The sequence below is a fragment of the Geotrypetes seraphini genome, chromosome 7, assembly GCF_902459505.1.
Source record: "Geotrypetes seraphini chromosome 7, aGeoSer1.1, whole genome shotgun sequence".
NCBI lineage: Eukaryota > Metazoa > Chordata > Amphibia > Gymnophiona > Dermophiidae > Geotrypetes > Geotrypetes seraphini.
Window position 1 is genome coordinate 164,214,533 of NC_047090.1, and position 26,104 is coordinate 164,240,636.

General features: G+C 49.1%; 1 protein-coding gene across 4 annotated transcripts in view; it reads right to left on the reverse strand.

Annotated features, from left to right (window-relative positions):
* The window catches only part of EVL (Enah/Vasp-like), a 257,967-nt gene that overhangs the window by 24,619 nt on the left and 207,244 nt on the right, over nucleotides 1-26,104 (reverse strand). For all 4 annotated transcript variants that reach the window (XM_033952987.1, XM_033952986.1, XM_033952984.1 and 1 more), the window contains exons 6-8: nucleotides 11,735-11,973; nucleotides 9,983-10,104; nucleotides 3,878-3,938 (exon numbers count right to left, since the gene is read on the reverse strand). In XM_033952987.1, coding sequence (XP_033808878.1) covers nucleotides 3,878-3,938; nucleotides 9,983-10,104; nucleotides 11,735-11,973 — 422 coding nt within the window. The remainder of the gene's footprint in view (nucleotides 1-3,877; nucleotides 3,939-9,982; nucleotides 10,105-11,734; nucleotides 11,974-26,104) is intronic.

Here is a 26,104-nt window from a genome sequence, read left to right on the forward strand (position 1 = left end):
TACCGTATTTTCGCGGATATAACGCGCGCGTTATACGCGATTTTACCTACCGCGCATACCCCTCGCGCATTATATGCCTGAGCGCGGTATAGAAAAGTTTTTAAACATAGTTCCCACCCCGCCCGACGCCCGATTCACCCCCCCAGCAGGACCGCTCGCACCCCCACCCCGAACGACCGCTCGCACACGCTCCCACCCGCACCCGCATCCACGATCGGAGCAAGAGGGAGCCCAAGCCCTCTTGCCCGGCCGACTCCCCGACGTCCGATACATCCCCCCCCCCCGAAGGACCGCCGACTTCCCGACAATATCGGGCCAGGAGGGAGCCCAAACCCTCCTGGCCACGGCGACCCCCTACCCCCACCCCGCACTACATTACGGGCAGGAGGGATCCCAGGCCCTCCTGCCCTCGACGCAAACCCCCCTCCCTCCAACGACCGCCCCCCCCAAGAACCTCCGACCGCCCCCCCAGCCGACCCGCGACCCCCCTGGCCGACCCCCACGACCCCCCCACCCCCCTTCCCCGTACCTTTGGAAGTTGGCCGGACAGACGGGAGCCAAACCCGCCTGTCCGGCAGGCAGCCAACGAAGGAATGAGGCCGGATTGGCCCATCCGTCCTAAAGCTCCGCCTACTGGTGGGGCCTAAGGCGCGTGGGCCAATCAGAATAGGCCCTGGAGCCTTAGGTCCCACCTGGGGGCGCGGCCTGAGACACATGGTCGGGTTTGGCCCATGTGCCTCAGGCCGCGCCCCCAGGTGGGACCTAAGGCTCCAGGGCCTATTCTGATTGGCCCACGCGCCTTAGGCCCCACCAGTAGGCGGAGCTTTAGGACGGATGGGCCAATCCGGCCTCATTCCTTCGTTGGCTGCCTGCCGGACAGGCGGGTTTGGCTCCCGTCTGTCCGGCCAACTTCCAAAGGTACGGGGAAGGGGGGTGGGGGGGTCGTGGGGGTCGGCCAGGGGGGTCGCGGGTCGGCTGGGGGACGGGCGGAGGGTCTTGGGGGGGGCGGTCGTTGGGGGGGGAGGGGGGTTTGCGTCGAGGGCAGGAGGGCCTGGGATCCCTCCTGCCCGTAATGTAGTGCGGGGTGGGGTTAGGGGGTCGCCGTGGCCAGGAGGGTTTGGGCTCCCTTCTGGCCCAATTACACAAAGGTACGGGGAAGGCGGGTGGGGGTGTCGTGGGGGTCGGACAGGGGGGTCGCGGGTCGGCTGGGGGACGGGCGGAGGTTCTTGGGGGGGGGCGGTCGTTGGGGGGAGGGGGTTTGCGTCGAGGGCAGGAGGGCCTGGGATCCCTCCTGCCCGTAATGTAGTGCGGGGTGGGGTTAGGGGGTCGCCGTGGCCAGGAGGGTTTGGGCTCCCTCCTGGCCCGATATTGTTGGGGAGTCGGCGGTCCTTCGGGGTGAGGGTGCGAGTGGTCCTGCCGGGGGGGGGGATGTATCGGACGTCGGGGGGGGGGGGCATCAGGCTTTCAGGATGGGGACAGACCTTCAAGGGGGGACAGGACTTCAAGGGGGGACAGTGCACGGAAAGTCAGGGGGGGTGAACGGAGAGTCGGGACAGCGCACGGAAAGTCAGGGCGGGCGAAAGGAGCGTCGGGCATCATGCGCGTTATATGCCTGAGCGCGGTATAGAAAAGTTTTGGTACATATCATCGTGATTTCTGCGCGCTATACCCCTGTGCGCGTTTTACACAGGTGCGCGTTATATCCGCGAAAATACGGTAATATTGAAATGGATCGATGCTCTAACAAGGCACATAAATTAGTGATTGCTCCTATTGACCCGAAAAAAATCATCGGTAATTGTGTTATTGACAGGTCTGCCTGTTTGGCTTTTTTTTTTTTTTTCTTTTTTTTTTATGGCACAGATGTTGTGCATGTGTTACACACACAGAAGACAAACCGAAATGGAGGTAGGAGGGATGCCCACTCCCTCCTGCCACCGGATTCCCCCCTGTGTCAGGACCCCTTCCTGAAATGTTCTCTCCCCTTCCAAAAAACCCCCCCCAAAAACCAGCAGGAGGGATGCCCACTCCCTCCTGCCACCGTATTCCCCCCTGTGCCAGGACCCCTCCCTGAAATGTTCTCTCCCCTTCCAAAAAACCCCCCCAAAAACCAGCAGGAGGGATGCCCACTCCCTCCTGCCACCGGATTCCCCCTGTGCCAGGACCCCCCCCTGAAATGTTCTCTCCCCTTCCAAAAAAACCCCCCAAAAACCAGCAGGAGGGATGCCCACTCCCTCCTGCCACCGGATTCCCCCCTGTGCCAGGACCCCTCCCTGAAATGTTCTCTCCCCTACCAACCCCCCCCCCCAAAAAACCAGCAGGAGGGATGCCCACTCCCTCCTGCCACCGGATTCCCCCCTGTGCCAGGACCCCTCCCTGAAATGTTCTCTCCCCTTCCAAAAAAAATCCCCCAAAACCAGCAGGAGGGATGCCCACTCCCTTCTGCCACCTGTTGCTCCACCCAGCCCCCTCCCCTCCCTTGAACTTTCCTCTGTATCTGTCTCAGAAGTTGACAGCAGGAAAGATGCCCAGTCCCTCCTGCTCCGAGGTCCGCCACTCCAGAACGGCAGGCCTTCCCCTTCGCGGTGCATAATGTGATGCACGAGGAGGGGGCCTAAGGCCCTGACTGGCTCACACACCATATCTGCGCCATTAAAAAAAAGGAAAAAAAGCCCCAATAGATGAGTGGCAGTAGGTTGCTTTGAAGCTTCCCCTGCCATTCAGCTGTTAGGACGCCTCAAACCAGCTCTGCGCATGTGTCAGTTTCTCTCAGCAACTGACTGGACGGGACCTTTGTGCAAATAATTTGCATGCAAACTTCTTGGAACATCAGTGGCTGTTCCAGAGTCGGCCAACAGCAACCCACACATTCTTAATGACCGTGTTTTGTGCATCTAGCCCCTAATACAGGCATGTGAGCCCTTACTTGCACCCATTATGTAGGCGACAAAGGCTCTTGTGCCAATTGGTAACATCAAAAGCAACTTAAAATGTTTCCTTTTTAAAGATGCTTTTAACTGAAGTTTTATTATTCTTTTTTTTAAGCGGATTTTAACTAAAGTTATTTTAGTCTTTTTTTTTTTTTCTATTAACTCCTGCCCTTTTGTGTTTACCCTTAATGTCTCTCTCATTTACTATAGCGATTGTATTTCTTCCCTCTTTCCTTCATGTGTCTTCTGTTCGTTCGTCCTTAATAACCTAGTATGTGTTGTAGTTTGTCTTACAGTTCTTTTTTGAAAGTATGTTTTAATCGTAATTTTGTTTGTTGAAATGTCATTTTATGCTTTGTACAACGCTTTGTAGAATCGATAAAGCGTTTAATCAAAAAATTAATTAAACAATAAACAATCAGGCAACGTAGCTGCGCTAATCGCTTAGTGCAGAATATTGGCAAAGTTACCTCAGGACATCTCTTCGCACCCTGCAGTATACCATTCTTTGTTGCAATAAGCACACTTTAGTACTTACTGCAGCGTTATAAAGAGCCCCTAATTATCATTATTAGAACTGAACTCTGATTTGGTGTGGGGCCCATTGCCATCGTTTATTGCTTCTATATAATTGCCGTTTCTCTTTAATTTTTGTTTGATTTCCTTACACCTCCAAGGTGGGAGGTAGGGGGGTGGGAATGCACTACTAGGCTACTGGAAGATTATATGCATTGGTATTTTTGTTTAATTAAGGGGAGGGGAAATGATCGCTTATGAATATTTGTAAGTTCAAAGTGCTTTTCTTGATTGTTATATGTTCAGCTACTTGTGTATTGCACTGTCAATATTTGAAAATCAATAAAGATTTATAAAAAAAAAAAAAAAAAGAACTGAACTCTGAATGATTAGAAAATATTTCTATGTAGTTGTGTAAAAAAAATGCTTACATTTTGGCTTTCTTCATCCTTTTTATCACCTGGCTTTTCTGTCTGTGATGCTGCTTTCCTCCTATGGTTTGAAGAAAAATAAAATAAGAGATGTGTGTCTTCCATAGAAAGAGTCATTTACTAATGGCACCTGCTATCTTCCACAGGAGCCAAAGAAAGTACGTCTTTATTTATTTAATTACTTACATATCACTTAAATCCTAAGTGGTTTACATTCAGATAATTTATCATATTTCCCTATCTGTTCCAGTAGGCTTAAACTCTATCTAGTGTACCTGGGGCAATGAGGGGATTAAGTGACTTACCCAGGGTCACAAGGAGCAGCGAGGGATTTGAACCCACAGCCTCAGGGTCCCTATCTGTCCTGGTAGGCTCAAACTCTATCTAGAGTACCTGGGGCAAAGAGGGGATTAAGTGACTTACCCAGGGTCTTAAGGGACTTACCCAGGGTCACAAGAAGCAGTGAGGGATTTGAACCCACAGCCTCAGGGTGCTGAGGCTATAGCTCTAACCCCTAGCCACACACTCCCAAGTATGAGCTAGCATCGCAGTGCACACTAGGAATTAGTAAATGACTCATGTTGAGGAAATATGAATTCAGACAGAGCTGATTTCAGTTGATTCGATTGGCAGGGTCAACTCCTTCCACTGTATCCCCCTTCCTCGTGAGATATACATACGAGTTAAGCAGGTCCCACATCTGCAGATTAGTTATTAACAAATGATTACTCTGGAAGGCAAAAGATGGCGTCTTTTCAACCAAATGATCAAGTCTTTGTTCAAAAATAGGTGGTCCCAACAAGGATCCCAGTTTCGACGCGTGGTGCACGCTTTCCCCAGGGGACACTTGGCTGGTGGACGCTAAGTCCAAAATATGCTTGCGAAGTCAATCTGCAGCGTTCTGAGCAGTTTCACTTTCGTTTTCCAGTGGTCATCTGATCAATTTGGGTACCTTTTTGGTACTTAGATGCTTTGAAAACAGGTCTAACTCTGAACGTCTAAACGGCGATCCCTGCGAGATGTCCAAGAGCTAGGCCCACCCAAAACATGCCTCTTTCATGCCCCCTTAACATATAGACGTCCTGCAAAACGCCTAAAAACTGAGTTTCAAAAATGAGCACTTGGACGTTTTGGCGATCAAAACGACAAAGTGCTGGTTTATGCCGTTTTCTTTTGGATGTCTTTGATTTTTGAAAATGAGCCCCACAGGCGCCCAGTGGAATAGAATAATGTGCTTACCGATGTGTATGCAAATCCTAATTGATGCGTTTTAGGGCTCCTTTTACTAAGGTGCGCTAGCGTTTTTAGCGCACGCAGGATATTACCGCGCGCTACGCAGCTAGAACTAATGCCAGCTCAATGCTGGCATTAAGGTCTAGAGTGCGTGGCAATTCAGCGCGCGCTATTCCGTGCATTAATGCCCTAACGCACCTTAGTAAAAGGAGCCCTTAATGTCAGTAATTGATGGTTAATAATAATAATAATTATTTATTTATTTGCCGCCATACCGGGGAGGTTCTAAGTGGCTCACAGCACAGAAAACAATACATACAATTCCATAAAAAGTATCCTGGTAAAATACAACAAGGAGACAATACAAACATTTCAATAATGCGTCAGAGTAAAAAGCAGACCATGTAGATAAAAATGCGAAGGGATAAAATAAGCATAATTAAGAGGGAAGCGTTAAGATACCAACTTATTAAATAATTGAGTCTAGCAATTTCCTAAAATCTAAATAAGAAGAAGCTTCTAACATCATTTTACCGAGCCATGCATTCAATTTGGCAAACTGAAAAGAAAAGGTTCTGTCAAGGAACTTCTTATAGTGACTGGATTTTACATAAGGATATGTAAATAGTTGCACTCTCCGTGTGTTTTTATTAGAATGACTCCAAGAAATATGAGCCATCTACCCAATTGATTGACTCACAAATTCTTATCAAAATTTTCCTGAACAAACAATTTCGCTCAGAACATAGTAAACAGGGAATTCTGATTCCACTTCCTAAATACGAGTTGGTGGATAAAGTGTTCTTCATTATTCCCCACACTTGGATAGTATTGAATTTATAGTTTTTAACTTTTTCTTTTCTTTTCTTTTAGTATAAATAGCTTAATAATTTAACTTATATGTGGATTAAGAAGTGCATCACTTATCTTAAGTCCTTATCGGTTCCCCTTCCCGACGCGTTTCGGAACTCTTTTTCAAGGTCGGGGGAACAAGGGATAAGGGTTATCCTAAACCATACTAATACCGCTGCTGGTATTAGTATGGTTTAGGATAACCCTTATCCCTTGTTCCCCCGACCTTGAAAAAGAGTTCCGAAACGCGTCGGGAAGGGGAACCGATAAGGACTTAAGATAAGTGATGCACTTCTTAATCCACATATAAGTTAAATTATTAAGCTATTTATACTAAAAGAAAAGAAAAGAAAAAGTTAAAAACTATAAATTCAATACTATCCAAGTGTGGTGAATAATGAAGAACACTTTATCCACCAACTCATATTGAGGAAGTGGAATCAGAATTCCTTGTTTACTATGTTCTGAGCGAAATTGTTTGTCCAAGAAATATGAGACAGTAAGTAACCTGGTGACAGACCGCACACTACTTTGTAACAGATGCATGAAAACTTAAACAGCACTCTGGACCAGTGTTCTTCAACCTTTTTACACCCGTAGACCGGCATAAATAAAAGAATTATTTTGTGGACCGGCAAACTACTAAGACTGAAATTTAAAAAAAAAACATTCCCACCCCGTCTCCGTGAGCTCGGTCCCCGCAAACTATCTGATCCCATCCGCACAAGCCTCAGTTATTAAAGTATAAAAAAAAACAATATTCTGTACAATTGTCATTTTATAAATACAAATATACAGAGCAAGGACCAACAAAACCCCTGTCTCCCCTCCCCTTCACATATATCTGCTCTACTATCAAGAAAACTGAACAAGCCGAATTATTACAGAATGCTACACAGAAATATCATGCTAACAGAATACCGCAGTCACACACAACAGGAACAGTGTTAGGGGACTGCCACCTGGTCAGAGAGCCCTAAGCCAGCTGGAAGCTAAAGATGCACTGCTTGGGCTTTGCAGTCCCCAGTTATGTCTCTAGCAGGATATATAGTTCAAATCTGATATATTCTAATGACAAAATAGAAATAAAATGATTTTTTCTACCCTTAGTTGTCTGTGGTTTCTGCTTTCATCTTCTTTTCACTCTTTTCCTTCCAGCGTCTGCCCTGTCTCTTCAATCCAGCATCTGCCCGTTCCATCCACTGTCTGCCCCTTCCAGAAACTGTCTGTCTCCCCCTGCCATCTCTCCTCTAGACCCCCCCTTTGGTCTGGCATCTATCATCTTCCCTCTGTTCCCTCATGATCTGGCATCTTTCTCCTTTCATCTCTTTTTCCCTCCCCCATGTGGTTTTTAGCATCTCTCTTCTCATTTCCTCCACTGAAATCTGATATCTCTGTCTCCTTCCCTGTTCTCTGGCATCTCTCTCTCCTCTTTCCTTTTCTTCCCTGGTCTTCCGTCTTTATTTTCTGCCTCCGTCTAAATTAAATTCTTTCTTACTATGCATTCCTCAGTTTCCCTCTTTTCACTGTGTCTACCCACAGCATGCCACCCCTTTCCTTCACCCTTCCACTATCTCACTAACTCTATATTCTTCCCCCATCCAGCATATGCCCTTTTTCTTTATCCCTCCTTCCATCCAGTATGTGTTCTCTTTCACCACTTCCATTCAGCATTTGCTCTCCCTTCTCCCCACTTCCATCATCTGCCCTCTTCTCTCTCCCCCCTTCTCCCCACGTCCATCATCTGCCCCTTCTGTCTCTTTTCCCCCACTTCCACCACAGGCCCATCTCTCTCCCTTCCTCTCACCTTTCTTTCCGATTTTGGCAACAGGCTCCCCCCCACTCTGATGACATTCAAGATTGGGAATGGGCCTCCTTCTTCCCTGGCATCAACAGCACTTCACATTGGCAATACGGTGCTCAATCCAAAGCTTCCCTCTGACTCGACCTGCCTGGGCAGAAACAGGAAGCTGCATCAGAGAGGAAGCTTTGGGCTGAGCACCGCATTGCCGATCTGAAGTGCTGTTGATGCTGGGGGGAGAAGGAGGCCCATTGCCGATCTTGAATTGCAGGAGGGGGCCTGATGCCGATGCCGCCCATTGCCGTTGCAGCCCAGACGCTGCCGATGGCCCCAATCCGATCTCACCGGCCCTGCGCGGACCAGCAGGAATTTTCTGCGGATCGGCACCGGTCTGCGGACTGGAGGTTGAAGAACATTGCTCTAAACTTCACTGGCAACCAGTGCAGTTTCAGATAGAAAGGAGTGATATGCTCCCATTTTATTAAATCATAAATGAGGTGAACAGCAGTATTTTGGACTACTCTCAATCTCTTTAAAAGTTTCATATGAGCCCCTACATATACAATATTACAGTAGTCTAAAATACTTAAGATGGAAGATTGCACCAACAGACGAAAAGAGGTTTCATCAAAATACTTTTTAATGGTACAAAGCTTCCAAAGCACCGAAAAACATTGCTTAGTCAATAAATTGGTATGTTTTTCCAATATTGTATATGTTAACAGCTTCTTAGCCAAGCAAGCTGTGTGGACATCTTGGCAGCACATCCAAATTTGGGTGCCATATATAGAACCCAGGGGTGCACGCTTTTGATACTAATTTTTCTTTAAAGGAGAAAAGTTCACCATGGGAAGGCTGTGACCAGGACTGGGGTGCGGGAGGCCCGCTGTCCACAGGATAACCAAGGATTTAGTGCTACCAGGAAGGGGGTGCAGCTTATATGCAAAAGGGAGCTCAGTCATCACACTTCATTCAGGTATAGCTATATTTTCTGTGACAATATCTCTGCATGCCTGTTTCCACAAGTCATTATTAATGAGCTGCTTTGCTTTAATTGGCATCACAACAACAAATCTGAACAAATGTTTGTGTGTAGTGAAAACGGGCTATTTTTGTGAAACGTGTGCTAAAATATCTCTTAGATGAAATCGCGCGAGACAATCGCGCCCAGACAATCGCGTGCAGGACGTCAGCGCGCTGGATTTCAACAGTATTTTAAAGTGCTGAGAGGGGGTATGTGTGGGGGAACCCCCCCACTTTAGTTAGAAATGTTGGCGTTCCTGTTGTGGAATGTGGGGAGGAACCCCCCATTACAGAGGAAACAGAGGGAGTGCCAACATTTCTAAGTAAAGTGGGGGGTTCCCCCCACCTCCTCTCGGAGTGCTGTAAAATAGTGTTGAACTCCAGTGCGCTGACGTCCTGTGTGCGATTGTCTGGGCGGGTTTGGTCCACGCGCGATTGTCTCGCGCGCTTTTGACTGCACACCGCTAAAATGCTCTAAAACACCCAAATATTTTCATTTTTGTGTGTTTTGTGACACTTTTGTGCATTTTATCAGTCCCTCAGTATTATCTGAAGGACATCCAAAAATATCTCAACTGAGTTTCTCATTAGAGAATGACACGGTGACAAAATTTATCACCATCCCCGTCCCCGCAGATAACCGTGGGAAATAATCCCATGTCATTTAAGCTTGCGGGTCAGTGGCTGTGCTTATGTGAGCCAAGGATAATGAAGCCATTGTGACATCACTGATGTGATTGGTTCTTAAGCACTGGTGGAATGAGGCATTATGACATCACAATATCTGCTCTGGATACCAGAGACTGTCATTCTGTAGTGTCTGTTTCAACCTCAGTCCTTCTACACCAGCATTCTTCAAAGCAAAGCTTTCGGGTCAGTGGTTGTGCCCAATTATACTCTGATTCTTCCCTCTCTCTTTAAAGAATGACATGAAAGTGGTTTCCCGCGGTTATCCGCGGGGACGGTAACGGTGATGAATTTTGTCACCGTGTCATTCTCTATTTCTCATCTAGTCTTCACATTCAGACTCTCCCATAGCTCCCATGGCTCTTGTGTTGTCTTTAAAGATATCATAGAAAACCTGGGATTCTCCAGTTAATGCTAACACCAAAGTGGCATGCCAAAGGATTAAAAGCATGTGCTTTACGGTATGAGTCTTTTAACGTTTAGTTTTTCCTGAGTGAACAGAAACTAACCTCTTTGCCAGTAATTTATTCATCTCTTCCATTAAGCCGCCTCCTCCTCCACCACTGCTTGTTCGATTGGCATCAGTTCTTGAAGCCCCGGTGGGACATGTACCGGACGAACCATCCTCTGACTTGAAAAAAAAAAAACATACTTAAAAAAAAAAAAAAAAAATTTTCAAGACACTTTCTAGTAATTATCCACTTCAGTGCATTATTGTGTAATGAGTGTTGACTGACACATGTGTTTCTTCAACAAAAGACTGTCATAGCAAACTCAAAAGACCTTTTTTTTTACTACCAATTTACTTGGTGTATATAATAGCACTGAAAGTTTTTCCTATTTTTATTTTAGTGGAAATCAACTAAAATCGAGCTAACCACAAACCTGGAGGTTTCCAAGATATCCCAAAAGAACAAGCGTGAGGTACATTTGCATGCACTGTCTTCACTGTATGCAAATATACAGTATCTCATGCACCTGTATCGCTCCATGGTGCGACCTCACCTAGAGTATTGCGTTCAATTCTGGTCTCCTTATCTCAAGAGAGATATAGCAGCACTAGAAAAGATTCAAAGAAGAGCGACCGAGATGATAACGAGGATGGAACTCTTCTCGTATGAAGAAAAACTAAAGAAGTTAGGGCTCTTCAGCTTGGAAAAGAGACAGCTGAGGGGAGATATGATTGAAGTCTACAAAATCCTGAGTGGAGTAGAACGGGTACACGTGGATTGATTTTTCACTCCGTTAAAAATTACAAAGACTTGAAGTTAAAGAGAAATACTTTTAAAACCAACAGGAGGAAATTTTTTTTCTCTCAGAGAATAGTTAAGCTCTGAAACGCATTAGAAACATAGGAAAATGACGGCAGATAAGGGCCACAGCCCATCAAGTCTGCTCACTCCACAGACCCCCCCCCCCCCTGAGTCTGCTCTCCTGGAGATCCCTCTCCTAATGACCCATCCTTAACTCCACCCTCTTAAGAATCCCACATGGGCATCCCATTTACCTTTAAAATCTGGCACGCTGTTGGCCTCGATTACCTGTATTGGAAGTTTGTTCCAATGATCAACCACTCTTTTGGTGAAGAAATACTTTCTGGTGTCCCCATGAAATTTCCTGCCCCTGAGTTTAAGCGGATGCCCTCTTGTGGCTGAGGGTCCTTGGAGAAGGAAAATATCTTCTTCCACCTCGATACGTCCGGTGATGTATTTAAATGTCTCAATCATGTCTCCCAGAGGTTGTGGTAAGAGCGGATAGCGTAGCTGGTTTTAAGAAAGGTTTGGACAATTTCCTGGAGGAAAAAGTCCATGGTCTGTTATTGAGAAAGACATGGGGGAAGCCACTGCTTGCCCTGGATCGGTAGCATGGAATGTTGCTAGTCTTTGGGTTTTGGCCAGGTACTAAGGACCTGGATTGGCCACCGTGAAAAGGGGCTACTGGGCTTGATGGACCATTGGTCTGACCCAGTAAGGCTATTCTTTTGTTCTTATGCATAATTCATTAGGGATATCCTGAAAACCTGACTGATTTGTTACTCAATTTGACACCCTTAGCCTCTGTCTGTCTGTGTCCAAATATTAGCTCCCAAAACACTGGAGGACATACTTTTGAGTTTTGTCATCTGTTTCCTGCTCCAGCTGAAACATTATGCTACAACACGACCTATGTATAACTGTACCCCCCACACATGTATGCCTGGTGGGCATATTGGCAAACGTGTTTAAATCTGGTTACATTTTAACGACAACCAACAGTCTTACCCGTTGTACTTTCCTCAGTTTGCAATTAGCCAGAGCTGCAGCTAGTCCCGATGACATATCTTCATAGCCGACCCCTTGCCCTCCACCTGCCAGCAGTGGGGGAGGAGGCGGAGGCGTAACTCCTGAAGGTGGAGGAGGTCCTGGGGGCGGTGGCGGGGGTGGCGGTCCAGTCGCTGGCGTGGGGACTGCTGTAGCAGCAACTGTGTTAGCAGAAGGGTGCCCAGGAGGAAGAGCGGGACCTGAAATACAAGGGAAAAGCCTGCCACTTAAACCCAATGGAAGTTCTCCATTTTTTTTTTTTGCATGAAGAAAGAGGCGCTCGGCCACCACTGCTACAAATCGTGTAGCGGATCCATGACAGTATTTCTGACAACCTCTCAGTGCTCCTTTTCCCCAGTGCATTAAGCCACCACATCGCCAAATCCCAGTAGGCGTGTCCAGCGTAGCTACAGCTTATCACATCTGCACTGCAACCATTCCAACAAGATTAAATGAGGCATAACCTCCATCAAGAGCAGTTTTGGTTCTGTGCAGCCACAGAATAGGACGAAAGTGTAGTTACTTACCTGTAACGTAGGTTCTCCGTGGACAGCAGGATAGTCAGCCACATATGGGTGTTGTCCCAACACCTCCCAATTTGCGGATAAGCTCTCCAATAGCTCAGAGAGATTTTTTTTTTTTTTTCTTTCTCTGAGCACGTGCAGTGCCCGGGCCCCACTGGGCATGTCCGAGCCCTACCCATTTCCCCCTGCTTCCCCCTAATCCCCAGGATGTTCCTAGCTGTGGCCGGGTCGGCAATATGGGGAGGCGGGTGGGTTGTGTGGCTGACTATCCTGCTGTCCACGGAGAACCTACGTTACAGGTAAGTAACTACACTTTCTCCTAGGACAAGCAGGATGAGTCAGCCACATATGGGTGACTCCCTAGCCGAGGGATGTACCGACTGGACCTGCGCCTTAGCGCTTTGTGCATCCCTCGCCTGGCTGTGGAGGCCGAGCCGGGCAGGGTAATCAGGCAAAGCAGGTAAAGTTGTGGAAACAAGGTTTTAGATAAAGTGCTGTGTTAACTGAGCAATAATACTCACAGAACAATGAACTGGTCAATGACAATCAATGAACAGTGAGAAACCAACTGGTCAACAGTGACCATTCATACTTGCATGTGAGAATTCATACTTGCCTATTCCACATTCAGACTAGACAGGATTGCTGGAAGTCCTACTTAACTCACAGAACAGTGAAATTGGTCAATGACAATCAATGAAACCAACTGATCAACAGTGACAAATCATACTTGCATGTGAGAATTCATACTTGCCTATTCCACATTCAGTCTAGGAAGGAGTGCTGGAAGACCTATTTAATCAATATCTATAACACCCTACTTGAACAGTGTTTGTCGATATTTATAACACCCTACTTGATCAGTGTTTGTCAAGGCTGTGCTAGTGGTTGCTGTCCCTCCCGGGAGGGAAGAGCCACTTCCAAGACTGCTCGGCCGAATGCATTTGGAGCGTGGAATGCTATGTCGAGGCAGTAGTGCTTGGTGAAGGTGTGCATGGAGGACCAAGTGGCTGCATCGCAGATATCCCCTATTGGTGTGTGGTGCAGATGTGCCGTTGTGTTGGCTATGGTTCTGCGCTGGTGGGCGTTGGCTCCCACATGCGGTTGATGCTGCGCTTTTCTATAGGTGAAGGGGATGCACTCTTATATCCAGCGCGAGCGCCTGCGTTCGGTGGCCGGAAGTCCTGGTCTGTTTTGGTCGTAGGAGACGAACAATTGAGGCTTGTCTAATCTGCTGCATAGTCAGGGCCCGCACACAGTCCAGGAGGTGTTGCTGAGGTGGCAGTGTGCCTCCCTGTGGGGAGATGTAGAGTGCCGGGAGGCACGCTGAAGCCACCTTCGGCAAGAATTGGGGATGGGTTCTGGGTACCACCCTGTTCTCATGAGGGAGTGTGTCGGTAGACACGATGGTCAGGGTTTTCCCAGCCAGGAATACAGGATCTGCCTCCCCCAAAGGTTTGAAGGGGTCGAGGTGAGATGATGCGGCACCAAGTTGAGGTCCCATCCGGGTGGTGGTGGTCTGACCGGTGGGTGCAGATTGGACAGTCCCTTCATGAAATTTTGTGATTACTGGATGCCTCGACACTGGTTTGCTGTCTAGGCCAGCATGGTATGCCGTGATTGCACTTAGGTGGACCTTGATGGAAGTGGGTTTTAGGTCCCCCTGAGATAAGCTCAGTATGTACTGCAGGATGTCTGGTATGGGGCAGTTGTAGGGGTCTCGCTGTGTGTCTGTGCACTGGTAGCGGAACCTTCTTCCTTTCAACCCATAGCGTTTTCTGGTTGAAGGTCTTCTGGCTGCCATAAGAGTGTGCTCCACGTCTTGTGGTAGGTTCATCCTCTCATCATCCATGCGGTCAGGTTGAACGCAGGTCGTGGTGGAGGAGGTAATGAGAACTGCACTGATCGGGAGCGGGGAGAGGTGGGTGAACCGCTATCCCTTGCCGGAACGGGAACCATGGTTGCAGGAGCCCGAACAGGGCAATCATGATCACCGTTGCTCTGTCCTGAAGAATCTTCTGCAGGACTTAGGGTGTTCCAACTCACAGACAGACCGTCGGGGCTGAGACGGCGATGGGTTGATCTCTTTGCGCAGAAGGTCGAGTATTTTGAGTTCGGTTCGGTTGCAAACAGGTCGATGCTCGGTGTGCCCCAGGTGCTGAAGATCTTCTTCATCGCCGCTGGGTTGAGACACCACTCATCGGGATCCAGCTGGTGGCTGAGTCTTTCTGCCTGGTCGTTCTGCTCCCACAGGAGGTAAGTTGCTTGGATGGGGCATTGAATGGAGTTGGAGAACTCCCACATGTGGCAAGCTTCCTTGCATAGCAAGGTTGACCCTGTCCCTCCCTGTTTGTTGATATAGTGCGAGGCCACTTGGTTTTCTGTTTGGGTGAGGACTGCCCTGCCTGTTTGAAGGTTTCGAGGGCATTCCCTAAGGCCCTGAGCTCCAGTAGGTGGGTGGTCAGAGGTTGGGTACACTGGTCCCAGTGACGTCTGAGGTGCCCTTTCAGGGATCACATGAGTAGTCTGCGCTCCAGTTCCAGCCCACACAACTGCGCTCCAGTTCCAGTGCTGCACAACAAAGACCGGAGCGTGCTGACGATGAGCTGCTGGCAGGGATGCACTGGGCCAGGGATGTCATGGCGTCGATCTGGTAGTCCCGTAGGACGGCCTTGGTCTGCGTGGTGTCGATGACTGCCCAGATGAACGATATCCCCTGGGTGGGTATCAGGTGGGATTTCATGTAGTTGATGAGGAACCCCAGTTCTTGGAGGAGGGTTATGGTGGTTGACGGGGCTGCCAGCTGTCGAGATAAGATAGGACGCGCACCCCTTGAAGGCGAGGATGTGCCACTGCCACGCACTTTGTGAACGCTCTTGGAGCCGTTGAGAGTCCAAGGGGCAGGACCTTGTACTGGAGGCATCTGTCTTGGCTTTAGAAGCGACGATGCCTCCTGTGGGCTGGGTGCATGGGATACTAGCCAATACTCGGGCTGTAACAGGGCCAAGACTGTACCCAGAGAGTGCATCTGGACCTTGTGTATGCATCTGTTGAGCTTACAGAGATCCAGGGACGAGCGTTGTCCTTGTCCATGGTGACGCGGGGGTTCCTGGAGTAGAAACCCCTTGGTGATCTCCTCTGTTCGTCACCGCCTCTATTGATTCTGCCGAAGCAGGTCCTCTCCTTGCTGCAGGAAAGTTGAGTCGTCAGATGGAGGGTGCCCCGCCCACTCGGGGGGGGGGGGGCGGGAGTGGAGACGAATTCGGAATCCTTGCTTGATGATGCTGAGGGCCCACTGGTCGATGGTGATCCTGGGCCAAGCCTTCGCAGACAATCTGATCCTGCTGGGCCGGAGGGTGGTCAAGGTTCTGTTTTTGTCTTGGGGAGAGGGCTGCCCTTGGATGCCCCTGCCCCTCGGGCGGTGCTTGTTTGCGTAGCAGTTATGTTACTGTTGCGAGCACTGGGGCACAGACTGCTGCCAGTGTGGACTGGCTCAGTTGTGAGCTAGAGTCTCTATTTTATTTTATTTATTTATTTCCTCTCACTGGCCTCCTGATAAAGCCGCATCTGGAACTGGAGCGCAGCAATTCGTGCGCTCAGCATTGCGCCCTCGAAGGTCTTTTTCCCCGTGGAAACCAGGGTTTTTCAGGTCCTTCCCTGACGGGGGTTGGAGGGGGGGGTCGTGCTGCCCTGTTTCTCTTAAGCTACCGCAATGTCCATGTATGGCTGCTGCGGGTTGTCGAATCCCTGGGCTGGAAAGATCTGGTACTTCAATCCCAGTCTCCTTGATGTTGGTTGCCCTGAGGAAGGAGTCAGCCAAATCTCGTCTCTGCAGTCCAGGAGGTTCTTGTGGACTGGAATCGCCACTGCCTGCGTGAAGTACTGGTAGTTCAGGCCTTGTAGTACTCTGTCTTGGGTACTTGTTGTCCACCCACGTGGATCTTGAGAAAGGCTGTGAGTTTCTGGAGGGACTTGGGGTGAGTCCTCATTTGTGGGTTCTTGTTTTTTGTTTTTTTGGGGTTTTTTTTTTTAGTAAATATTTATTTATTTTTGTGGGTGGTGACTCGGGGCGTGGCTGGAGGCTGGTGTGTAGCTTGTTCCTCCGTTGCTTGGGTGCATGGCATGCCGCTGAACCGCGCCATGTTGTTGTGCGTGGCTCCCTCTAAAGGGGGACATAGTGGGGAGTGTAGCCCGCTGAGAGAGGAGTGGGTCAGCAGGAGGATTAACTGTGGCTGCTGGTCCCACCCCTGGTGGTTCGCAGGTTCATGTGCTGCTCCACTTGACTGGTTGGGTGGCTCCATGTACCCCACCGCCCTTCTCTGTCCTTCTTGAGAGGGGGGGAGAGCCTGCAGAGAAGGGGCAGGATGCACCCCTTCATCTGTGCCAGTGCACCTGGCTGCGTTTCCCACTGTGCCTGGAGGCAGAGAAAGAGGAGTGATAATGCCTCTTGAGTGGGCTTCTGCTGCTGTACTGCTTATTGTATATTAAACTGTATAGCGCTGCATATGCCTTTCAGTGCTATAGAAATCATGAATAGTACAGAGTCCCTCATGCTAGCTGGAAAAGCACTCTGCCTAGGTTTTATGAAGAGCAAAGTTTTTTAGACTGAGGAGTTTCAAACCCCCACCTTTGGAGAAGCACGGTCTGACATGCCGCATCTCTGAAGATATCAGCACCCTGCTGAGAAAGGCAGACTCCTCGTTCCCAACCTGAGAGGGGGAGGGGGGCGGGGTGGGAAAGGTGTGAATTGTAGACTCTGCAGGACCCCAAGAGGGAAAGAAACATTGAGTTGTTGTTTTTTTTCAGCATGTCCTTTATAAGCTGAACTCTGGGGCAGCATGTCTCCTACTGGGGGGAGAGGTCTGCAGGTCCCCTCCAAGGGAAAGAAGCATGGGAGATTCTTTCTCCTTAAATTCAGTTTGGGAGGAGGGTGGAGCAGAGCCCTCGGGGCTGCAACAGATTATCAGAGGTTTTCCCAAAAACAAGCAGATAGGACTTACCTTTGAACCCCAATCGGCTCCCTGCAGAGGCTGGCTGTAAGAGGCAGCATGCCGTCTGGAGGGTGAAAGCCCCGATCTGTTGCTTGCAGAGGCTGTGGATTTACGCAGCAGCATGCAAGACTCCTATCGGCTGCCCTACAGAGGATGGCTGTGCGTGGCAATGTGCAGGGATTCCTGGAGAGATCTCTCGGTCTGGCGAGACTCCTATCGACTGCCCTGCAGAGGCTGGTTCTAAGCGGCAACATGCAGGGACTCCGGGAGATATTTCTCTACCGGGCCAAGTGCAGGCGGGGGGATTAGCTGAGCCAGGGCATCCTGGAGGCTCCTTGCCACTGTAGCATGTGGATCCCCCGCTGCTGCATTCTGATGAGGATGGCTGCTGGAGGAAGATTCTCGGGCCTCACTTCTCTTCATGCCCTGCGGAAGCTGGCTGTAAGCAGCAACATGCAGGAACCCCTGGAGAGATCTCTCGGTCTGGTGAGACTCCTATCGGCTTCCTGCAGGGGCTGGCGGCTAGCGACAGCATGCAGGACTTCCGGGAGAGATTTCTCGACCGGGCAAGTTGCAGTCGGGGGGGTTGACTGAGCCAGGATGTCCTGGAGGCTCCTCACCGGATTTGTCTGTGGATCCCCCGCTGCTACGCTCCGATGAGGATGGCTGCTGGAGGAAGATTCTCGGGCCTCACTTCTCTTCATGAAGTCTCTCAGTGCCCTCTTCCTTAGCTTGCGTGCACGTGGTGACATGTGCGCACAATGCAAGCCACATGGAAACCTCGAGCGCCGGATCCAATCAGTGGGCGCACAATTCATGAGGATCCAGTGTGTTCATCCTCCTCCTGCATCCCAGTTGTTTCTTTAGATGATTCAGGCATGTTCAAGTTGATGAGTAGAAAAGTTGTAATGGAGAGCTGTAGAAAAATACGACCGATGGGAACGGGCGGAAACTAAAGACTGGGGATTAGGGGGAAGCAGGGGGAAATGGGTAGGGCTCGGGCATGCCCAGTGGGGCCCGGGCACTGCACGTGCTCAGAGAAAGAAAAAAAAAAAAAATCTCTCTGAGCTATTGGAGAGCTTATCCGCAAATTGGGAGGTGTTGGGACAACACCCATATGTGGCTGACTCATCCTGCTTGTCCTAGGAGAATGAAGTATATTTAAGAGGTTTGTTTTTTTTTGGTAATACTCCTTACTATGATGTTTCCTGATCTGTTGAAAGTAGAATTGACCTTGAGCTCTTTTCTTGAGCCAACATCAACCTACAAAATTTGGAGCCCCTAAACCTCTGCACCCAGCTTGCATTAAAAACCAAAGTTAAGATGTGTCTAGTGCAAAACCTCTGCAGTAACTGTCAGGGTAGGGGTGAGGGGGGGGCATTTTCAACATTTTGGGGAAAACAGCTAAGTAGCGAATGAGGAGGAAAGGAAAGCTCCTACATGATGACAGTAACGCAGAATGTGTAGCTGGTTTTAAGAAAGGTATGGACAAGTTCCTGGAGGAAAAAGTCCATAGATGTTATTGAGAAAGACATGGGGGAAGCCATTGCTTGCCCTAGATCGGAAGCATGGAATGTTGCTACTCTTTGGGATTCTAGAATCTTGTTACTCTCTGGGATTCCGGAATCTTGCTGGATTGTTGTTACACCTTGGGTTTTGGCCAGATACTAGTGACCTGGATTGGCCACCGTCAGAATGGGCTACTGGGCTTGATGGACCATTGGTCTGACCCAGTAAGGCTATTCTTATGTTCTCATGTTAGCAATTAATGCACAGTAATGACACTCGTGTTAAATACAAGGGATAGAAACATAGAAACATAGAAAGGTGACGGCAGAAAAGGGCTACAGCCCATCAAGTCTGCCCACTCTATTGACCCACCCCATTAAGTCTGAGTGCTAATGACCTAGTTCCTTAACTCGACCCTCGTAGGGATTCCACGTGGATGTCCCATTTATTCTTAAAGTCGAGCACGCTGGTGGTCCCCGACCATCCCACACGCCCTAACTGGAATTTCCATGTTAGGCGTTTCATGCGACAGAAAGTGCTCACTTATGGTTTGAAATGTAAACAATATAAACATCAAACATTAACACCTTGAATAGAAAAAAAAATAAACTGAATTGACAGAAAGAAAAAGAGTTAAACTCCAAGTCCTAATAAAATGACAATACAGTGTTGCCCCGCGAATTCGCGTTTTGCAGGTACAGTCTTTTGCGGTATTTTCTGACCGCCTCTTCCTGGTACCAAAGTTAGGCTGCACCAATCAGGAGCGTTTCAAAGCAGCTCCTGATCAGCGCAGCCTAACTTTAGTACCAGGAAGAGGCGGTCGGAAAATACTAAGCATGATCCCGCACCCAATTTTCTATAGCTGCCCTCTCCTGCCTTCGATCCACTACAAAACCGTAGTCGCGGTTTTTCAAAATTCACGGGAGTTCCTGGAAGGTAACCCCCAAGAATTTCAAGGGAGTACTGTATACTGAGGTCCACTAGTAAGCTTGGGAGAGAATCAAGATAGCATGGAAAACGGTTAAAACTTTGCTTTTTCCAGAAATGTTTTAGATTAACGGTCGAGTCAGGAAGATTCTTATGAGACAAATTATGTTTTGCTAGTTTGAAACTGCTTGCCCAATTTGGGTATGCAACCAAAATTGTGCACGCAATTTTTGGCGCTTTTAAAATAAATAAAATTAAGGGGAGAATGTGTACTCTGTCATTACTTTACAGACAACTGTTGCTCTTTAGCATACATTTAAAACGTAAAATGTGTGAGAACATAAGAACATAAGCAGTGCCTCTGCCGGGTCAGACCATAGGTCCATCCCGCCCAGCAGTCCGCCCCCGCGGCAGCCCAACAGGTCATGACCTGTCTGAATCAACAGAAGGGGCCCCCTTGCCCCCTAGGTTTCTCATCGAAGTCCTATCTTCCCATCAAAGTCCTAACCCTCCGGTCTTGCACCTGCACGACCTGGTGACCAAAGGCGCTCATTGGCTTAGGAGCACATGGATCAGCCAAATAAAACTATATGCAAAACCAACTAGGAAACACTGAGGGTTGCCAGAATTATACTGCAGGAGTGGTAGAACCAACGTGCTGACACGAGGAAGACTGGGTGGGCCAATCAGTCCCTCTCTGCCTACTGTGCTAAGACAGGTTTTTGGACTATTTTTTTTTTTTTTCCAAAAAAGCAAATGATAAACTCGGAGGCAAGGTTGGGGGCACAATCCACTTTTGATAAACTGCACTCTACCGAGACTCTCCCTTGGTGAACTAGGCGGCTCAAAGGATTTCTTCATCGGGACGCCTGAAAAGCAGTTCCACAATGATGCCCGCAGTTACACGCCACGAGAGCCTGTAGGCGTACAGAATGCTGTCACTTTCACGGGTAAATATGCACTTATGTGTGCAAGTGATGGCAAAATATCTAAGCGCTATTCTATAAGGGCGCATGTCAACGGAGTAACACATAAATGAAAGGGAGTGTATGGCGCAGTGGTTAGAGCTGCGGCCTCAGCACCCTTGAGGTTGTGGATTCAAACCCCACGCTGCTCCTTGTGACCCTGGGCAAGTCACTTAATCCCTCACTGCCCCGAGTACATTATGTGGAGTGTGAGCCCACCAGGACAGATGCTTGAGTAAGGAGGGAAAGGAGATTGGGACTTGTATATCGCCTTTTTGCTGTTACACGACCACACTCAAAGCGGGTTTACATATATACAGGTACTTATTTTGTACCTGGAGCAATGGAGGATTAAAGTGTCTTGCCCAGGGTCACAAGGAGCAGTGCTGGGATTTGATCCCACAACCTCTGAGTGCAGAGGCAGCCGCTCTACCACTAGGCCTCTCCTCACCTCGTTCCTGAATGGACACCACTTAGGATATAAGTGGTATATAAATACTAAAATAAATATATATATACAAACAAGGCATGGGCGGGGCTCCCACTTCCACGGGCAGCTTATAGAATACAGTACGTAAGGTCCATAACTATAGGTGCTTAAATGTAAGCTGCATTGATACAAGGAAATGCTAGTATTCTACAATGGAATCTGGGTGCCCAGAATAGGCTCTTAGGGTCAGATTCGGAAAAACCTGACGTGAGCGTGTTTCAGGGTGGTGCCATACTTCAGCATCACTGGGTACTGCCGGCTACAATCCCGCAAGTACCCTAGGCGCCGGAAAGGCAGGCCTGTAAAACCCTGGCCTGCCTTTCCAGCGCCAAGGGTCCTTGCTAGCTGCGATTCTGTAAACAGCGCCTGCCTGTGAATGATACACGGCAGGCGTCTGTTTTCTAGACACCTGCCGTGGCAAATGCCACTTACAGAATCAGCCCCTTACTGCCCAGCATAGGAGTGCGTAAGCAGTGGAACCTATGCAAAGAAAAAGTCCCAGAATTGGAGAAGACATTTGCCGAATCAATCCTTCCATCTTTTCCCTCCTCTCTGCATTTCTCTGGTTTGTTCCAAACTCTCCTGAGCTTCATATATATCCATAATAATAAAAGGCTAAGCACGCATGCGCTGTCAAAAATCCGTGAGTCCTGGTGGCGTGAGCTATGCTTCTGTGCCAGTGCTCATGGCGCATGCGCTAGCGACTCCTCCATCCCACTGCCAGTCCTCTTCAAAGCGGCCTGCTGAGGTTCGCCAGCTACTGTAGCGAACCTTGCAGGCTGCTCTAGCAAATCCAGGGAGGCGAAGGCGGGACAGAGGCTGCAATCGGCAGCAGCGGCTGCTGCTACTCCTCCAACCGCCTAGCTCCTCTCCGCCGGCCCCATCTGGCAGCCCCCTCTGCCCAGTCCTCTCTGCTCCGGTGGCCCGCGCAGGAGAAGGAGCGGATGAAGCAGGGAGACTGTGCAAAGGGAAACAAGGGGGTTGACGGGACGGGAAGGGGAAAGGGAGGGGGAGGAAGCCGAGGAATCTCTAGCACCCGTTAATGTAACGGGCTTAAAGACTAGTATATATATATATATATATATATGTGGGGCAGGAAGCAGTAACAGCGGAAAAGCTTCTAGGTCGCCAGAATCCGAGTGTTTACTTCACTCACACTGCCTACGGCTGAAGAGTTAGAGCAGCACCGCTGGGAGAACGGTGAGGAAGCACTGGATTTGACATAGAAACATAGAAAGATGACGGCAGATAAGGGCCATAGCCCATCAAGTCTGCCCACACCATTTACCCACCCTCTTAAGTCTACTGACCCCTAAAGTACAATAATTATACTGTCACTCTACTGACCCGCTCATTCAAGTCCTAGTGACCCTATCCCTTGGCATGACCTCGTAGGGATCCCACATAGGTATCCCATTTGTTCTTGAAGTCTGGGATGCTGCGTGCCTCGACCACCTGCGCTGGAAGCTTGTTCCAATGCTCGATCACTCTCTCCGTGAAGAAGTACTTCCTGGCGTCTCCACGAAACTTCCCTCCCTTGAGTTTGAGCGGATGTCCTCTTGTGGTCAAGGGTCCCTTGAGAAGAAAGATATCCTCTTCCACCTCGACCCGTCCCGTGATGTACTTAAAAGTCTCAATCATGTCTCCCCTCTCCCTACGCTCTTCGAGAGTGTAGAGCTGCAATTTGCTCAATCTTTCTTCGTACGGGAGACCCTTTAGCCCCGAGACCAACCTGGTGGCCATCCGCTGAACCGATTCAATTCTGAGTACATCCTTACGGTAATGTGGCCTCCAGAATTGCACACAGTATTCCAGATGAGGTCTCACCATGGCTCTGTACAATGGCATCATGACTTCAGGTTTCCTGTTGACGAAGCTTCTCTTGATACAACCTATCATCTGCCGTGCTTTAGATGAAGCCTTCTCCACTTGAGTGGCTGCTTTCATGTCAGCACTGATGATTACTCCCAAGTCTCGTTCTTCCGTAGTCCTTGTTAAAGTTTCTCCATTCAGGGTGTAGGTGTTGGGGGGTTGGCAGCAGGGGATTCCGGGTAGGTGCGTGGGCCTTGCAATGACTGCTGCAGGGTTTCCAGATGTCTGGACAAAAAAGCAAAACAGAAAAGCCACCCAGACTCCCTAAGAGCCCTCATAAAGAGGACATGTCTGGGGAAACCCAGATATCTGGTAACCCTACACCAGACTGAATATCGGGTGGCATCCAATTCACTTCTGGGTGACCGCTGAGTCCTCGATATTCAAAGCCGGGAGCTGCACATGGCCTGGCATTGAATATCCGGGGTCAGCTCAGCTCATAGCTCCATGGGTTGAGAATCGAGCAGACAAGACCAAGAGCCAAATATTCAAAATTATCGGGGATGCTAAAACCAATGGAAATTGCCCTTCCCTGGATACAGTCAAAGAGCTTGCTCAACATTGGGAGTATTCAAAGCACTTGCAGCATCCACAGAGCTCGCTCGCCTACCACCAGAGCACCCCAACTGTGATCTGCAATGAGAGGCGGCAGTCAGAAAAAGGTCTGTGAACCAGCGCGCGCTCTCAAGCCCCGCCTCCTCCTACTGCAAGGGCTCCCTGTTTGTACGCAAATCCGACAGAGGCCCACGTCCTATCTCACAGACCCTACGCTTTCTGCTATCACTATTAACGTCCGCACCATTACAAATGCTGAAGTGAGTGGGGAGAGGGACTGGGCATAAGATATTCGTGGATAGGAAAAGACAAAAGGGGACACGGAGGCCAGCTTGGGGGAAAAACAATAGCATAATAACAGACAGCAGAAAGGTCCATCTAGTCTTCCAAGCAAGGTGGCGCTCTGTGCAGGATTGTACCAATGATCTGTGCAGGTTACACCCCTTCTTTGCTGCCTTATTCTATAACACCTACCACTAGGTGTCAAGTCCTTATGTAGTTTGGGAGAAGGCAATGGCAAAGCACTCCTTCCTGTACTCTGCCGTGAAACATCACAGGGTGGATTCCTCACTCTGTGTGTTGCCATGAGTCGATGGTCGATTCGGTGGCATGATCCATGCACGCATGTAGTTTATATAGTTCTGGGAAAACCTGGACATGTCCTCTTTTTAGAGGACTATCTGTGCATCTAGACTGTGTTTTTTTGTTTAAATCGCAGAGTCTGTCCAAGGTTTGGCAGGGCCAACTTATAGGGAATCCGGTGGCTCTGCCCCTCTTTCCTCCTCGGCGCTGCAATTCTCTTCAGGCCGCCGGCAGCTCAGCGACGTGAGCCCCCTACTGGCGGCCTGCCCAGAAGCTGCCTCTCTCTGCGGGTCCCGCCTCTGTGGGAATAGTAGGTCACTGCAGAGAGGTGACTTCTGGGACAGGCCAACAGCAGCAGGCTCATGTCGCTGAGCTGCCGGCGGCCTGAAGAATTGCAGCACCAAACACAGAAACATAGAAAATGACGGCAGAAAAGGGCCACGGCCCATCTAGTCTGCCCGCACTAATGGCCCACCCCCTAACTACCTCCATGAAGAGATCCCACATGCCAATCCCATCCCAATGGAGGGAGAGCCGCCGGATTCCTTATATGGCGGCCTTGCCATACTAGCTTCTGGGGGGCTTTGCCAGGGGCGGGGTGAGGGTGGAGCAGGGGCGGGGTGGGGCAGGGTCACATGTCCTCTTTTTTCAGGTCAAAAATATGGTAACCCTATGTTTATAGAACACCAACCCTTCTGCGCATTAGAGGTGCCCATAATTAGCATTTACACGTGCATTCTATACAGTACATGCCAAGGTCTCTGAGCCTATATGAAGGGGACATACATATGGGTGGAGCATGGGAAGGCCATGGATGTGCTGCCAAGCAACGTGTGCAACTTACAGAATACTATCAGTTGTGTGCACTGTATGGCACAATTAGGTGCATCAACTCACCAGCCATTGACCTGTTCCGAGTGGGAGCACCTAAATTTTGGGGCACCAACACAGCTTGACACAGAATTGGTCCTAAGTGCATCCCATTCTTGGCATCAAATTACGGAATTGCTCCTGTATCTTTTCTGGCATGTGAAAGTGGTCGGGGGAGTTTATGGGGGCTGAGGAAGCTTTCTAAAGACCAAACACGAGACCAATCACGGGCAGCACACATGCCCTAGATTTTAGATTTAAATGAGATTGTAAGCTCTTTTGAGCAGGGACCGTCTAATGAATGTTAGATGTACAGCGCTGCGTATGCCTTTCAGTGCTATAGAAATGATAAACAGTGAATTCAGTTACTGTTTATGCCCCTACAATCTCCACCAGAAGGGGGAGACTTTAGAGAGCAGAGATCAGCTGGGGAAGAAGGGGCAGGATGCCTGTGGAAGTTAATTGGGGAGAGGGAGGAAAAGAGGAAAGGATGCTGGGGGGGGGGGGGAGGAAGAACAGAGGTTTGCTGAGGGAGAGGGAGGCATAAAGAAATAGAAGTCTGTCCAGGAGAGGGAGGAAAAACTGGAGTGAAGATCTGGGGTCATGTGACTCTAAATTGAACATTCAAGGGTCTTATGGGACACTGCAAGGTCACCCACCCATCACACATACACCCACAGTCTGAAAAAAAAGAAGACACAGAAAAAAAGTGAAGAAAAAGCCTCAGTTAAGCTTCATATGGCTGTCCCCTGATGCAGCAAGAGCGAAACGAGATTTCCCCGTTGGGTGGGCTGTTTACCCACGAGGCCCGGGTAGTGGGGCTTATGAGTAAGCCTGATTGGAGACAGCTGGGACTTCGTGGACAGCTAAGTTTTTCTTTTTTCCTTGCTCAAGTTGCAATATTTCTGACTGTGCCTCTGGACTGCAATCTTTTTTCACACAATGTTTGTATGTGAGATTTTGGCGTGCTGGATGTGAGGTGTTTTGGGGGGGGGGCTGCTATTGTGCCTCATGTTTTTGATATAGTGAAGACACATAAGTGGAGT